The following is a 17434-nucleotide window of genomic DNA, read 5'->3' as shown; positions in this document are numbered from 1 at the left end:
CCATGATAAGCAAGCAGACCCATCGCATGCAACATCCTTACCAGAGCCGCTGCCAAGGGTGAGCATGCACAGCCAGAGCATAACAGGCAGGACACTGACCATCTTCATCCTGCTGGGACAAAGCACACACAGAGCTTCTGGTTAGTTTATAATATTTCATCACTGCAGACAATTTTTTAACTCTGAGTGTATGTGTTTATTCCTCTGCTCACCCGATGATCCTTTAATTCTGGTATGTTCTTTTTTTATTTCATTAGGATTCCTTAGCAAAAGCATCTGTATGGCAGCATTGTCCAGCCTACAGGCAGCTGTGTGAGCTCTCCAGCCCTGGGAGGTGCTGGCTCAGAAGAGGACAGCTGAGCTCACTGACTTCAGTCACTAGAATAGTCTATGCCTATGAGCACGAGGAGCAAGGTAGATGCTTGCAGGTTAGAAATCCCAAACTTTGACCCCCCAGCCACTAAAATACTTTGCTGAGACTTCACTCTGCCAGACCACATGCTCGTTTCTAAGAACAAGCACAGAAAGCATTTGCGAGCAGTGGCTGAAGCACATTTGCACTGAACACACATCCAATAGTTCGGAGTGACAACCGCACCAGCACAGCCTGAATTTGCAAGGTCTGCCTGCTGGTGACCTGAGAAAAGGCCACTGCCAGAGTCCTGACTGCTTCAGCCTGTTCCTGCAGGTCGAGGCAGGACAAAGCTCCATCAGCAATTTCCAGCCAAACTCTCTTTGGAACGGCCACCTTGCAGGACAAAACAAGTGCCAGGTTTGTACGCTTTTTGGAAATTATCTGAATAAAGGTTTATACTTTCAAAGCAGCACTAATAGGCAAAAAACAATCCCAGACTTCTCCATTCCTGCTAAGGAGCACAATTTCCTGTAATTTGAGATAAATGTGTGCTGCCAGAGTTTCACTTGTCGCCTGCTCCAGTATCTGGCATTCAGCTCTCAGAGCTGTTCACTCACTGGAATTAAACTTCCCTGTGTTTCTAGGTTTTCCAGGGTGCAACTTATAAGCTGGTAGTCACAGAAGCTGACATTTACTAGATGCTCTCATTAATGGGGTGAAGGTTGCACTTGGTATTCCTGGGTGCTGTCAGATCACAAAGGGAGAAGAGATGGTTAACAGGCTCAGCTTCATCAAAGCATCTCAGGTCCGCCAGGCAGATGCAGTAATGAGCATGGTGATACTGTCAGGAGCACGTTCATGAGATGACAGGGAAATCTGCTCCATCAAAATGGGCTAAAAGGGTGAGGAGAGAAATCGCAGAGCTCCCTGAAATGTGTCTCTCATAAACCTGTCCATAATATATGCATTACGCAGGAGGGCTTTAAGCATAAGCAGAGAGCACCTAAAATTGCACAGATTGCAGAGATTAACAAGAATGGGATGTGTGAACTGTACTACTCAACATCCAGCGGCGGATATTGAATCCTTCCTTTTCAATGCTGGCATCTGAAAAGCCTTTGTATGATGCTTTCCCTCTGCTGGACTCATCTCAAAGAGACAAAGGAAATCTGGAACAAGCAGGCTCTTCCCAGCACAGTCCATGCAAAAGGCTGCAGACTGCCTCAGAAGCCATAATGCCTTCAGAAACAGGCAAGAAGCTGGGAAGAAGGCAAGTTTTCTTCCCTGGGGTCCAGCTGAAAGGGCTGGTTGATGCCTACCCCCTTCTTCCAAACTGAAATGCTAGCTGCTACTCAAACCATTCTCTATTGCTATCCACAACCAGCTCCCAACACCACTTAAGATGATTCCATATGGAGGAAACAAACTGGGGTACTCCTACCCTCTGGAAATGCTGCAGAAAGATGGAACATCTTTATGCCATCAGATCAGACAGAACCAACACGCTGCATTTTTGGTTAGAATTTAAAAACTTTTGGTAATTCAGATGCTGGAAGAGAGGGAGTGTAATCAGTGGGAGGATCGTTCCCATAATGAAGATCCCTCATGTGTTCCCTCTCTGTTTGTTATTAGATAAATGCACAGAGCGTCCTAACTCACCCTTATTTTCCAGTGATTCTCTCCTGCATTTTGCACCAATCAGACTGAATTCAGCCCTGAAGCAAGGAGGGACAACTACTGACTTTGGATGAGTTTCTCTCATTTAGAGCAAGGCCATTTACGTGGCCTGAGGCCAAAATAAACTACTACGTTTCACTCAGTGATACATGAACTCTGCAGCAAGCCAATATTTACATTCACTAACTATGCTCACAGGAACATGCTCCTTTCGACTGTCTCAAAGAACCACCAGGTCTCTGTTGCCACAAGTAAGGTATCTAAGCATTCTACACTCTGCCTGCTAGTAGGAAAATTCTGATTTTATAGCTGGGTAGAACAAGAAACAAGAAGCTTTGCACAGTGTGATTTACTTCTGGTTCATTCCAGACTCTCCAAAGATCTTATCAGTGGAGACAGACAGACACAGAGCCTGTCAGATAACAGCAATTTTGCCATTATGGGAATGGGACTCAGCTGACCACAGCACTGGCTGCCCTTACACTATGCAAAATACAAAGGGCCATGGAAGGCATGTGCACAGAGTCAAGGGGTGGTCAAGGCGGGTCATCACAACCTCCTGGATGCCCTCACCACATCAGCTTTTGCCAGCTGAGATGAAGGAAGAGGATTCTCCCACTTTGCTGAAGAAATTGAGAGCTTGCATGCACAATGAACTGAAAAAAGAAGGGACTGTAGGGCAGGATGGCTTCTGCAGTCCAGCTCCTTTCCTGTGGCATATGATTATTCAAAAAAAAAACAAAAACAAATTAATGCCACAGAATCTGGTGGTTTGTACTACTAACACAGCACATGGACCAACTCTTATGTACTAGTGCTGGTAGCGCTGTGATGCTTTGCTTGAAATGGTGCAAAATCTGTGATATACCCCAAAATAGAAGGGTATTTCCACAGTAGTCCTGTGGTCACACAATGTCATCATTTCTTCCCAGGGAGGATAACGTGATTCTGCCAGCGACACCAGGAAAAGAGTGTTGGACCACCCATTGAGGCACAGAGAGAGGGTGGGTTTTGCAATGCTGTAAGAACCTGACGCCACAAGACTACAACCAACCCCGGTCTTGCCAGGAACCAAAGAGTTCTCTCAGCCTTTTCCAGCAACCTGCTCCTTTATTTCGTGTCATCAGAAAGCATGTTGCCATTTTGCCTGTATATAATGCAATTGCAGTGGTGTCTGATTAACGTATTGCACAATTTGGTATTGCTGCACGGAAACACCAGCATCTCTGGCTGCAATCAGAGAAGCCAGAAGTCAGAGAGTGCAAACTCTGGCTGAAGCAGAGGGGTTCCCCCAGCTGCATCCATCCAGAAAGGTCACAGACTTCATTTCTAGTATACAGAAAAATAAAATAAAAATCAAATGCTAAAGGAAGCCAGGGATAAAATCAGCCAGCAGAAGTGCATACCAGCTCAGAAATCGCACCACAGATCAAAAGCAAGCAAGCAGAGCTGCCAGAAGACAGCTGGAGAGCTTTGGTACATCCTCAGCACTCCAGGAACTTCTCACGAGACCAATATACTCAGAGGTGTTCTTAATCTCTTCTGAAATTAACATTTTAATAATAATAATTAACAGAGCAGTTGGGGAAAACAATCCATCACTGCAGTTGCTCATACTGTTTTTTAAGGAATTTACTTGAAATGTTCATTTTGTTCCAAATGAGGAATTGTTTACTTTTCATTCCTGAGCATTTTCTTCTTCAAACTTTCACCTTCTCCCTAAGAAGCCAAGAAAAGTGGGGTGGGAGGAACAAGGTCCCAGAAGTGTCTCCTGTTCTTAAAAGCAGAGGTGGTGGAAATGTTTGGTTTTTCATTGTATACTGGCCAGCAGTGGCCTTTACGTCAGAAAAAACATCAATATTTTCATATAAAATACCTTTTAATAAAACACCCTTCCCAAACAGATCTAGGCAAAGAATTTTTGCTCCTGCCCTTAGCAGCATGGACCTTGCAAAGCCTACACGCTTTCCAAACAATTATAAAACCCCAGACAGGTGTCAAATAATTAACAAAGAGCGCTGCACTCAAAGTAACTACTGTACACCTATTCTCAAAGACACCGTACCAATTCTACAGAACAATGCTGCATTTTCCAAGAAAATGCCTTTGTCCCTCCTAACCACAGGCACCTAGGGAGAGCTGACAGGTTTTTTGCTTTTCACTGAGACGTCACACCCCGGCATGCAGAACAAAAGCACCCTTCAAAACCTCGCCACTAAGTGCTCTGGCTGAAAGGGCATTTAAAATAAAGCAGTTTCAGAAAGAAGAAAAAAATAATACCGGCCAGAGCAGGTCTTACATATTATTTTCTTTCTGTAATTCTGTCCCAAGCCCCTCCGAGTCAAAAGCATTCGAGAGTGCAGGACTGGCCCCAGGAAAAGGAATGCAGACATGGGAAGACTAACAAAACCCAGGGTGGGCTAGCTTAGGAAATACTTTGCTTCCACACCATGTGGACTTGGGGCTGAAGGGCTGCAGCGTGGGGCTGGCACTCAGGAGAGGGGCACAGCTCCTCAGCTCCAACATCATAGAATCATTTAGGTTGGAAAAGACCCTCAGGATGACCACATGCCCACAACCCTGCACCATCACCCAGCAGCATTGGAGACAGCTTCTTGGTGAGTCTGCTGGGTTTTCTTATGGGGAAAATAGATGTAAAGTCCAAGTAAATGTAAAGGATCCAAAAGGCAGACAAAGGGCAGTATGCAAAAGCAGCTGCAGAAAAGTAATAGCACAACACTAATGGAAAGTGGGAAAAGGCCCTTCAGCCCTCCAGGAAACACTTTCGCTTTTCAGTATGTGCAGGAGTAAGTCAGACAAAGGGAGGAATTACTGTAGCATAAACCATCTTGGTGCCACTTAGCTGGGATTTGCGCAGCGTCTCTCTGATGCTGCCTCTCCTCCAGAGGCCCTTTGGGCACCGCACAGCACCACTCTTTGCTGCAGCACCAGCGTGCCCACTCATATCCCTATCTGAAGCAGAGCCACTCCCGCAGACAGCCCTCCCAAGCAACCAAACATTACACTGAAATCTCTGAAGATGTGGGTAGAAAGACAGGTGACAGATTTTGGAAGCCCAGCTTTTTCTCTCCAGGAGGAATTTACACATTAAAGTTTTCCTTCCCAGACAGCTTCCAGAAATGAATGGGGGGGAACCAACAGCAATTTGATGGCTAACGCCATAAGCAGCTCGGAACACTTTCCCTGCTTTCGTGCACGCTTCACCACACTCATCACTTCAAACACAGGCACGCTGACCAGCACAAGGCCCCTGACACTGTCCTTGGAAAACATTCACATCTCTCCTAAGGACAGAGAGCCCAATTTGTCTTGGCAGCAGCTCCCTAACAGCCAGGCACATTTCAGCAGGAATCAGCCAGGGCTGAATCCTGGCCCACAGTCAGGGATGCTGTGGAGCAGTCAGTGCGACCCATTCAGCACATCCAATAGTGACACATCCAAGTCAGGGACTTGCAAGATCAATGCTGAAGTCTCACTTTTCTCAGGGTAGCTGCACTTAGCAAGCTATCACATGCCTAACAGAGTGGGTTGGAAGGATTTTGTTCTGGGATGTTTCTATTATAAAAGTAATTTGTACCATTAAAACCAAAGGAAACACTTAGATTTGAGCAGACTGAAACTGTAATCACAGCAAATATCAAATACTAGCTTTTGCAGAGGCGGGGGAAGAAAGAATTAGACTAACGGGAGGGAGTCAGATGGAAAGCTGCCCTAGTCTCCCGCTTTACTAGCACAAATCATCTGCTGTCTTCCTTGTCCAGAGCTGGCTCCTGGCACTGGGGAGCTATGGTGCTCATACACACCTTTACACCCAGGTCTACTGGTACCCAGAAGAGGGGAAAACCAAAAAAAAAAAACAAACAAGACAAACCAAACAAACCAAACACAAACCAAAACGCAACTAACCACATACACACAAACACACACAAAAAGACCAAACAAGAAAACCTGGAAGCAATCTTCTCAGTCAGTGGCTCAGCCAGCTCCTCGCCAGTTGAGGACATGGCACCAGGCATCTGAGGTGGCTCCACTGCCTGTCACCCACTGCTGCCTCTTCCTGGCCTCCTGCGCTGCACATCCAGGTAAAGGGCTGCAGTCTGCCACCTTTTTACTAATTACTTTTTATTAAATCACCAACACGAGAATGAACCAACCCAACAGTATATTACTCCAGGGGTCACCCCGGGAGGTGATCCCAAGCTATTTCTCCTCCAATGCAGCAGTGCAAACCACAGCAGCAAGGCTGACCTTCAAAGAGCACCAAGAGCTCCTGTGGGCAGAGCGGGCAGCGGCCCCTCCTCGAGCTCAGAGGCTCAGGGAAAAGCAGGGAGATGGTCATTAACAGTGACTCATTTCTGGGAGCTCCCTTGGTAGTGGAAGATTTGCTTCTGTCAGTGCCAGTATTTGGGACAGAGGTGAATGCCAGGCAGGCAATTTGTGGTCTGCTGTTGGCATCTAGATACCATCCGCTGGTGCCCTTTTGGCTCAACAGATTTCACACTAATAATCAATATTCAAGGGAAGAAGCTTTTTTTACCCCCCTCAAGAGAAAAGGAAAAGTGCAACCTAGACATGTGGAGAGAAGTGCAAGGGGCTCGAAAATAAATCTGAAGAAAGCCAGTATCCCCTCCTTTCCGTTTCAGTTCTTCTGGGGTCCTCCTAGGGCTTGGCAAAGCAGAAATGCTATGGATCCTGCACGCTGCTCTGCTTGAGCCCAGGGTGCTGCTGAGTATAATTTGGCAGCTGTTTAGCAGGCAGAGCATGCTACATTTCATACATTTAAAATAAACCAGCCCAATCTGTCATCTCTCTGAAATATACGCACACCTGGACAAGACAAATAAACAGCTGGGACTCTCACCAAGAGATCTGTGGAGTGAGCTGAAGAGGGGCAGGTTGAGCCACATCTATGAAATCAAACAGCATGGATTACAAATGCATACACGCTGGCTACCGAGCAGTTCAAACACCAATCTACAAGAGCACTTCTGTGCTCAAGCAAAAGGTATCCAGCCAAGTTAGTCTATTTTTTAAGCCTGAATAGCCAGGGAATGAAAAGCTTCCAACAGAGCTTCAAAGAGTGCTGGGGCCTTCCATGAAGCCAGACACAATGCTTCTATTTTGGACAGAAATGTTATAGCAAAAGGGCAGCTCTGAGAAATACCCACATATTGCGCTACAGGAAAATAAACTGACAAACTAATCTTTGCACAGAAAAAAAAGAAATCTGCAACCAACATGGCTCAAACACCTGAGGATACTTAAGGAATCCAGAGTGAGATTCCTCCCTCACTGTAAGAGTCCCCATTAGCTCTTATGGAGCCCCTGGAGACATCTGAGAAGCATTTAATTTACACATTCTGCTTCCTAACCTTTATAATGGCTTTTAGATGTAAGCAACTCCACTGCCTTCCCCAAGAGGTTATTCTACTGTCCCTGTGCACATAACAACACATCCACATTGTACAACAGATTGCACAGCAGCAACCCCAAGCTAGCCCAGCCCAAGTCTCTAAATCCAGAGAATACAATGCAGACTCATGCAGGTTTATCAGCTGGGCTTACTGCCTTTTGCATGACCAGCCTGGGACTCTTGAACCCCAGAATGGCTTTCCTTGGGGAGACAAGCCCAGCCTGGCACAGCAAGAGCTCTGCAGCCCCACCGTACATCCCACTGTCACAACAGGGGCTGCACCCAGCTCTGCTGAGCACTAGCTGTAACGGGCTCTCAGTCTCAAAAAAATACTGCAAGAGTTTCTTAACTTCAAGCCCTTGCTGCCAGCTACATACCTGCACTTTAACTTCATCTCCTCCCCCTATAGCCCTCAGCACTTGCAGTTCAGATTCCCAGGATGGCTGCTCTATATTCAGCCAACATCTTCCCCTTCTTGTTCCCTCAGAGAGGGACACAGCAGGCAAAAAGCCTCCAAGCACCACCATGCTCCAGAGCACAACATCACTGTGTTTCACTCCCCTTTCTAAGCATCTCTTTTTCTGTGCCGTTGCCACAAAATCCCCAGGCAGACTGTGATGTCTCCAGCACCGCTATCTGGTTTACCCACGCTGCTGGGAGTGGTGAAGACCTGATCTCCAACTCTCCCTGCAGCGCAAGAGGAGGATTTCCTCAAGTGACTCCAGGTATCCTGAAGCAACACATTCATGGGTAAAAGCAAGTCAGATGAGCTTTTCTGTTTCAAGTTTGAGCCACACAGTCTTTCCACACCTGGCACTTACATTAATCATGTTAATTTAATCAGATTTACAAGAAAAGGCAAACAAGAAGAGGACTTGGAGATGCTTTGTTCTCTCTCCCCTAGCTCAGGTAGGCTGCTCTGTAAGTGTGCAAAATTTAAAGCAATAGTAAAAGGAACAGCAAAGGCACTGAAAGCCCAGGAGCTACCTGCCCCACCCAGGGCAACACCCCACTTGGAAGCAGTTCTTCCAGCCCTCCCACAGGCCTCCATCTTCCCATTCCAGCCACTTGGTCCTCCTGGTGACTATCACAGCAACTTTATTATGTGTGCCTGCCCTGTCCTGGTCAGCACAGTACAGCTGCACCCTGCAAAGGGGACTAAAAAAATCTGGGTACAGACAGAAATGAAGGAGCAAAAGGGAAACAAAACAAGACGGTCCTTCCCATGCCACATGTATCACATTTGCTCCCCATGTCTCTAACATTTCCTTCCGCAAATATTTGGTTATGACATCATAGGACACCTGCATGGGCTCTGCCTGCACTGACCTCATCAGTGCAACTCTAAATTCAAACTTCAGGCAATGGCACCCAGAATTTTCAAGTACAGGAGCCCCCTGCGAGGTCTGCTCTGTGACCCACAGCACCTACACAGTGGGAAGGCTGAGGGGAAGCTGCAGGCAGCAGTATGCTGTGATTGTCATCAATATTAGTTATTTGGGGAGCATATGATTGATCTCATAAGAGCAATGAATTCATTTCTCCAGCTGAATGACAAACAAAAGGCAATATATGCGCTGCTGACATTTCCAAAGGCTACAAGGAGCAGCGACAGGAGGAAATACTGCTATGTGTTAAAATTCCTGCTGCGAAGGGCCAAAAATCTGAAAGGTTTCCAAAATTTTCATTCCTGAGGACTTTCAATGCCAGGAAGCGGATGCCTTCATATTCTCAAATCTGCATGGACCTCAGCCCTGGGCTGACACCTCCTTGCACTGGGAGGCCAGCAATCACTGAGTGTTTTTGGAAAGCTGGGTTAAGCTTCTCTTTTGCTCTTTGACACTTCTTGGCATCAACTAGAGACCATTGCACCTGGCAGAAAATAAATTTGGAGAAAAGCATTTCCACCTCTCTGTGGTCTGGGTCAGGGTGTCTGTGCATGTGCAATCTCCCAAAGAGCCAGAATTAAACAGCCACCCTAGAGTCCATGTGGCAACAGGAGAAAGAACAAGGAAGGTGGAGAAAGGTAAATGCACTGAGGCTGTGGCTATTTTTGCAGGAGAACAGATGACGGGGAAAGGCAACCCAGACCATGGGGATGTTACTTTAGTGGAGTTCGAGCTTTGCCACGTCCTTCAGTCACTCCAACACATCAGCCTGGTCCAGCTCAACTGCAATCAGCACAATTTGCTAGAGCAATGTGTTTTGGGATGCAGCAGCATATCTGTGCTCATTCACAGAGGCTGGATACCCTACAAGCCCTCCTGCGCCTGCCCATGTTATCAATCTGGTGAGCAACACATACATCCTCCTCCCGTTATCTGGATCCCTACTTATAAACAAGGGCTGGGAGGTGTCTGCGCCTGAAGGAAGAGCGGGGATGCAGCTATTTCTCAACAGAACAAATCCAATTATTTGTATTAGAGGGAATTTGTACGGCTCTTACTGTCAGAATAAGTATTTTCTACAGATCTCAGAGCTTTGAATCAACAGATTGCTCATAAACTTACGTAGGCGGGGCCCTGAATGTTACTATAGTAGGATGGAGGTGAGCGTATTTTACTTTTCATTCCTGGTGAGATTTGCTGTTTGGTATAGGGCTAACCTGGGGGGCAAAAAAAACACACACATAAAAATTTGGGCTCCTGCCACTGCCATTTACAATGCTCCTCTAAGTCTCTAAGGCTGAAGATTTTAAAACATTTTACCAGTTTAGGGTAGCAATATGAGTTTCTCGTTAATCTACATGAAACCTACAGAGGCATCAATCACCAGCTGTGGTGCATGAAAAACTGTAGTGCCTCCCTGGTAATCAGGCATCAGAGAGCTAATAAATGGCTGTCCCCTGAACTGAGCACATTAGTAGAGGCTCCTGAAATCTGTGCCTCCGTTTCCCTGGCCACATTTATAACAGCCTCTCCCCACCCCGCACCACAGCTGTGCATCTTAATGTCTCTAAAGTGCTTAGAGATGCTGAGATGAAAGATGAAAGATAACATATGAGTGCAAAGTATAGATTAATTCCCTGAGCTCAGCACTCACTAGAGCTGATGGGGCTAAATGCACCACATACCCACCACACAAAACTTGGGTTCTGAGCCCATCTTAAATGGTAACTACATAAGCAGCAGTTCCCTTGGAACAAGCTGTTTTGGGCCTGGTTGGCTGGGCACATGGAGCCCCTGTAGGCAGGAAACACAGAAATGCAATATACTACTATGAAAAATAAATGCATTTCCAGAATAACGTCTCACACCTGTTCCTATAGAACCTGGTAGTAGGATTTCAACTCATCTTGGTAGGAATATGACAGAGCCGCTCAGGTTTTAGCAACCAGCATGTTAAGAACACAGCCAAACATAATTTGAAAAGCTATTTCCAGTTCTGTTTGTTTTTTGAATGATTAAAAATCCAGTTTAAATATTGCAAGGAAAACTTTAAATTGAGCAAGACAAGTTTTGGCTTCCTTCCGAGTAGAAGGCAAACCCCAAAACGCTATCGCAAATCTAACAGATGGGAGTTATTTTGCACTCTAAAAATTTCATTACTTTGCACTGAGATTAACTGTAATTAGCTCTTTATTTACATCTAGAACAAAAGGTAAAATGATAAAGAAAGGCAACTATAATCACAAATCACAGGCAGAAAAAGGCAAAAAAAAAAGGCAAAAATTCCCTCTGAGAAGAATATGTCACGTCTTTCTTATCAAGCAGCATAATTGTTATAAATATATAGTTAAACAGCTCCCCAGCATCCTGTCAGCGCTAAGGATAAACATTTAGGTCACAGTTTTGCAAGCTTTTACAGACAAGTTGATCGAATGTATAAGAATCCCTACAAGTGCACAGCATCAAGCCTAAGAGAGTCAATATTCCATTACACACTTATTTCAGTCACACAATGGATTAAGCAAAACTGAGGAAAAAAGAAAAGAACCAAACACCACCACACAGCAGCTTTTCTAGTTAGAGACGTATTAAAACTTATCTTTCTTTTTTTTTTTTTTTTTTAAAAGTCCTCCTCTAATTCTGATAACACCTCAGCTTAGTAAAGTTGAAGAGGCTTCCTACATATCTGCTCAAGTCCATGATTCATGTTGCATCTTTGCCATTCAGCCACAAAAGAAAACTGTCCAAGGAGCTTCATGCAAAGCCAACAACCAGCCTTTTCTCCTGGTACTTCCAGGCTGCAGCACAGACCTCCCAGCTCACATCCAGACAAGCCCCTGACCCACGGCCACATCTAAAGCTGCAAGGGTTAAACACAAAAGCTTGGCCAGAAACACCTAAGCCAGCTGTTAGCAATAAAGAGTAAAGGGGCTTGATGGCAGTCTCAAATGCTTCTGAATTAACTGGACACTCTCCCACACCAGCTCAGGGATCCCAATACCCATGATGGACATGGGATGGGCACACATGACCATCCAGTTCTCCTTCCAGGCATATTATGGTCTGCTGTGGACACTTAGAGAGAGCTGGCAGTTCTTGATGACCCTGCTCTGGGTGGGATTTCCAAAGTAATAGCTCTCTGGGACCTCCGTGTTGTTCCCAGGAAAAGGAACCACTTACCACCCCTCTGACTCTGCCCAGGCTCCACAGCAATCTCATGCAGAGCTTCTAAGTTAACGGTCTCTTTCTGTTAACACACTTAAATCTAAAAAGACTCCATAAGAATCAATGTAGCTTTTTCATACAAATACAGAGTTTGCACATAATAGAAGAAGGAAGGGAGGGAAGGAGGGAAAAGAAGAACATCCAAACCCAACACCAGGGACGCCACCCACTGCAAAAGTTAAGGACCAGTATAATTCTCCTCATCTTACAAAAGAAAGTGAAGCTCTCACTCTCTCACACTCTTCCCTTCTCTTTCCCTAACGTTCTCAGAGACTTCTATCTTTAGCCAGTTATCCTTGCTGCAATTTTCTTAACACTGAAACTGGATAATCATCCAGACTCAGGGAAAACCTGTGTCAGAGGAGTTCCTGGGGATGTAGCCCCCATTTGATAAGAGTTGCAAAATTAACAAAGGACTGACTAAAGATACAATTCTTCAGTTCCAGTAGAAATCGTGTTTTACCAGCAACTATTTTTAAGAAACCCTATAACAAAATATGTACAGGTGTATATTCATATTCTTGTATTTTATTTTCTATCAAATAAGACTCTGAATTTATGAATATCATTATCTGTGCTTCTGTCTTATTGGGACCTCTGAGGCTGAAGGTAACAAGCGCGCTGGCTAAGATCAAACTTCCCAAAAGCATAGGTACTGTTTGAACTCATTTCCCCAAATCAGTGTCCTTTTTGCACTCTCTGAGCATACATACGGCTCAGTCACACGCAAAAGCCCTACACACAACACCACTGTGCCTGAGAAACTCAAGATTAGCCTTCTGCTTTGAGAAAACATTTTGGGGTGGAAAGAAATCCTAAAATACCTCCCAAAAAAAGAAGCTGTTTTGTTCTAGTTTAGCAGTGACCAAATCTCAGCTATACATTTTGCTGATGGCAGAGCAGAAAAAGGCAGTTATAAACCATGGAGGGAAAGAAACCCACCAGCACGTGGGCCTCTGTGCTACACCCAGGCTGCAGAGCTGGTGCAAGAGAGGGGGGTCAGCTCAAGGGTTGCAAACACGACAGCTTTGACTTCCTTCTGCATCTGTTCCACCTTGCGCAGCTGGACAAACACCAGCTCTTACCCACTGGGTACAGAGATTCTACTGGACCAGCTGGATCAGCCCAGTAGCACAGAGGAGACAGCTCTTGGCTCTGCCGACAGGGACAGTAAAATCCATGAGCTGTGTCGAGAGAAAGGCAGGGGAGGAAGGAGGAGAACAGGCAATGTCTGAACTGTGAGCTGCACTGTAGAAAGTGTTTCATTTCCCAGATAACGTGGCGCTGTTCACAGATTTCAGCTTATATAGGCTTTTCCACGTATCTATTTTTATTCCCAGAGCATTTCCCATTGCTGTATGATGAAAAGAAAGACCAGGCAGTGTGGATGCTCACAGATATGTAAACACATTCACACGCTGGTTATAATTTTCCTAATTGTCTGCCTTGCTAATGCAACCTCTGAGAGCCAAGTTGGGACACCTCTTCTCACACACCACCAGCTGCAAGGGTTATATTTGTGGCAAGTTGTTACGAGTCAGGGTCTTACTGAAACGGGAGGACATTTGACAGCAGTACAGGACTCGGGACAAATAGGGTAAAGAATATGGATCATGTGCCTGCCAAAACAAGCAACATAAGAGAAGGAAAGAACATATTCTGGCCTCTCCTTCTGAAGGAGTAAAATGCTTCTTCCCTGGTGCTGGCACCAGGCACACGCAGATGTTGAAGGAATAAAGCTGCGACAAGCTCTCTCTGCCTCCTCCTTCCTATATGTGTGTTTCAGAGTATAAAACTACAGCATCAGTGCCAGCAAGGAGGAACTTCCCATACCTCCATGTGTCCAGGCACCATCTCACCTCACCACTCTCCCAACCCTCTCAAGTCTCTCTTACCTATGTGCTCCTGACAGACACTTTGTCATAGCACTGCCTGGCCCAGGGTACAAGCCTACTCAAGCCTAGACCAGCACAGTCCTCATCCCTGCTGCATGCTAACTAATGCTCAGATGCAGGATACCTGCACAGAACCCCAGAGGTCTGGAAAGACAGAGCCTGTAAGTGTTCAGACACCAGCTTTCATCACAGACTCTGGAGGGACCAGACATGGGCAGACTTGAGCAAGCAGAGCTCTTCCTATGTAATACATAGAGACTTTGAACTCAAGCTACATCCAGAGGGACGGAAAGAAAGTCACAGGGCTCTGTGTGTGTAGACTTCTCTGCCTGACAACAGAGGCACTGGGCTAGAAACTTAACCTCTCACCCCACGGCTCTCTGCTTCACCTCCATGCAGCATCTCCCATCTTCCCAGCTTAATGTTTCCTGTTCATTTCAGTGACCTGCATGCTTCCACCACCCCAGTTCCTCACAGCCTTATTCTCCACATCCCACATTATTCTGCATCCTTAACTGCTCCTCCAGAGAAAGTGTTCACAGTGGCAGGAACAATTTTGCACCTACTTCAAGAGCTAAATCCTCTACACTTGCCCTTTCCTGCTCACCACAGCCAGGCAGGCAATGAGGGCAGAAAGCCAGACCCTTCCCAGCACCGAACCCTCCCACCAGAAAGCCCTTGCACTGGGGTGATGCTCTCCATGCAAACAGGAGAGGCTTTTCCTGCAAGGAACACAAGACAGCAAGTAAATCTTCCCAAGCTGCCAAAAGCCACCTGTTATAAATGGCCCTCTAAGATATGAGATATGGACTCTCCACAGCACAGTTAATAAATAATACCCCACAATCCTTCTGTGTATGGAAGTGTAAGTTCAGTGACAGTTCTGCTTATCCAAGAGGGGCCACAGTTAAAAATGGAGCATCAGGAAAATAATACTTTATTAATTACATAGCAAATATTTTTTTCAAAAAGATAAGGAGTTCACTGCAATCTTCCAAATTCAGAAGAAAAAGCCTTTCTTGGGACAACAAAGCTAAATGCACAGAACAAAAGCCACCATTTTATAAGAAAAGAAGATCTGCTAAAGAAAACAGAATTTTATCTAAGCATTATGACTAGCTATTCACAAAGCAGAAGCTAGGACAGAGAGTGTACATGTGAGAGTGTATTTATAGTCCAGTTTACAGTAACTTCCTAAGGCCCTCAAATTAGGGTCCCGTTGTGCCAAGCACTGTACAGACAGGCTGAGGAACAAGCACTGCCACTGTAACGAAGGAAACTGACACTGGCACGGAAAAGGGCCACCTGAAGCACAGGAGCCCTAACAGTCTCTTTCCCCCTCCCCCTTCCTTTTCAGGAAAACATTCCCAACATCCAGCTTCCATCCAGACACCCCCTCAAAATGCTTCGCAGAAGGGGGCAGCTGACCTCAACAAACACACATCAAAAGACATCTTTCTGCCAACATCTGATCACTTTCAGGCTGTTCTCTGGGACGTGCCTGTTCCGCTTTCCTGCTGCGATTTGACCATGACCCCTTCCTCTCGCCCCTTCCCTTTCAAGGTTCTATTTGACAGCAGAACAGGTATCGGAGGTTCACGCATTTGAAATGCGGATGAAAATCAAGTTGTATTTGTCAGTGCACGTAGCACCTTACGTAGGAATATCCACATTTCCCTGGCCCGAAGTAGGAAATTGAAGCAAACCGCTCCGCATTTCGGGTACCGGGGACACGGCCAGAGACACGTATCCGCGGTCCTGCCGCTCGGCTCAGACTTGCCTCCACACCGACTGCGTCCGTTACCGAGGGACAGCGGCGGGTCCCCCGGCTCCGGTAGCGGCACAGCCGCCACAGCGCCCGCTCGCCTCCTCCCTCCCGTTACCCCGGCCCAACGGGGCTGGACGCGGCCGCGCACGTTCGCTCTCACCGTGCAGAGGCGGCTCCGGCCGTGGGATGCCGGGCTCTGCTGCCGCGGCACCGCGAAGGCTCCTTGGGCTCTCCCGAGCGTCTCTTCGTCTTTCTTCCCCCCCCCCTTTTTTTTTCCCCACGGGCCGACAAACGGCGGCTGCTGCCGGCTGCGCACCGCAACCGCCCGCCTCACCCCGCACAGCGCCCGGGCTGGAAACCGCCTTCCCCCACCAACAACTTTCCCTCCCGACTGCCGGGAAGTTCACAGCCGGGACGGGACGGTCCCCGCCTCCCTCTTTGCCTCCCTCCCTCCCACCGCCCACGCCCGCACAAACACGAGTGTGCCCACCCGCTCCCACGCGCCGGGGCTCACCTGAGAACGCGGAGGGCGCGCTGCCACGTCCCGCGCGCCGTGTTCTCCTTCTCTTGCTGCTTCCTCCCCCTCCTCCTCAGTCCGCACCTCCCTCCTCCCCCGTCTCCGCCCCGCGCTCACCGGCCGCCCCTTTCCCCGCCGGCCGCGCTCCTTACGCGTACGGGGACGGTTCCCCCGCCTGTAGCGCAGCCCCGTGCAGCGCGGGGGGGGATGTCACCCCGGGGAACCGGCAGCAGCCGGGATGGGGGGAGCAAAAGCGGGTTTGTAACGCGGAAGCTGCCGCGCCGTCCCTCTCGCACTTTGCAGGGTCTCGCTGGGAGGAGGCGGGTTGCGCGGCCGTGCGCGGGCCAGGGCTCCCTCTCCTGGTCGGAGCTGAACGGGAGGCTGCTGGAACGGGAGGGGCGCACAGGCAGCCCTAAAGTCAGCGCCCCGTCACCCAGAGCCACCAAGTGACATTTGGAGCCAACTCTCTGCCTATTTCTTTAAAGCGCGATGGCGTGTGCAGCCCTAATGCTGCTGCAGCTGTCTACGCTCTCTGCAGGTCACTTGCCCCCTGTAGAGCAAAGTTTGTCCTTCTCCCCTCCGTGGTGTGCTGGGAGGGAAGGGCTCATTGGCGAGAGCCGTGGCACTGCACAGCACCCTGTGTGCTGCCATGCCACCTCGTCTCAGAGAAGCTACACCTTTTTGCTGTATCACTGCCACAGAGGCAGACCAGGTGAGGCTGAATTTGTTGCTGGACAGTTAGCAGACACCTGAAACGCACTCTAAGGGAAATAGTAGTGAGTCTCAGGAGTGGCGGAAAAATCTACAGAAATTTGGGCTGGCACCTTCTCGTGGAGAATGTGGCCAGTGCTAATCAAGCATCTTAGAAACAGTATCGTGTAAACTACTTCAGTAGTTAGAAACCGTATCGTGTAAACTACTTCATCCAGCCTAAAATGTCCTGAGTTGGAAGGGACCCATGAGGATCATTGAGTCCAACTCCTGGCCGTGACGCCTTCCTGGGGAGTGCGGCCCCTCATGCAGGGGTGCCCTTACCCCAGGCAGGGAGGAAAGCTTGATCTCCCTTCAGATTGTCCAAGAGGATCTTCCACCCTGGCAGCGAGTGACCTGGCATTATTTGTGCTTTTGTCACCTCTTGGCAGCCTGACAGTGAAGCCGTATGTCTGGACACGAAG

General features: G+C 47.6%; 1 protein-coding gene across 9 annotated transcripts in view; it reads right to left on the bottom strand.

Moving 5' to 3' along the window:
• The window catches only part of IL1RAP (interleukin 1 receptor accessory protein), a 48337-nt gene extending 31774 nt beyond the window's left edge, over window positions 1–16563 (bottom strand). The window contains exons 1-2 of one of the 9 annotated variants that reach the window (XM_065073621.1): window positions 16257–16562; window positions 42–112 (exon numbers count right to left, since the gene is read on the bottom strand). In XM_065073621.1, coding sequence (XP_064929693.1) covers window positions 42–108 — 67 coding nt within the window. In that variant the 5' untranslated portion in view covers window positions 109–112; window positions 16257–16562. Of the gene's footprint in view, window positions 1–41; window positions 113–15902; window positions 16145–16256 lie in introns of those variants that run through there. The other 8 variants (XM_065073619.1, XM_065073625.1, XM_065073624.1 and 5 more) reach the window with 8 other exon arrangements.
• Window positions 16564–17434: the final 871 nt, after the last annotated feature.

Source organism: Columba livia, chromosome 9 (genome assembly GCF_036013475.1).
Source record: "Columba livia isolate bColLiv1 breed racing homer chromosome 9, bColLiv1.pat.W.v2, whole genome shotgun sequence".
Classification (NCBI taxonomy): Eukaryota; Metazoa; Chordata; class Aves; order Columbiformes; family Columbidae; genus Columba; species Columba livia.
This window is presented reverse-complemented; position numbering and strand designations above follow the sequence as displayed.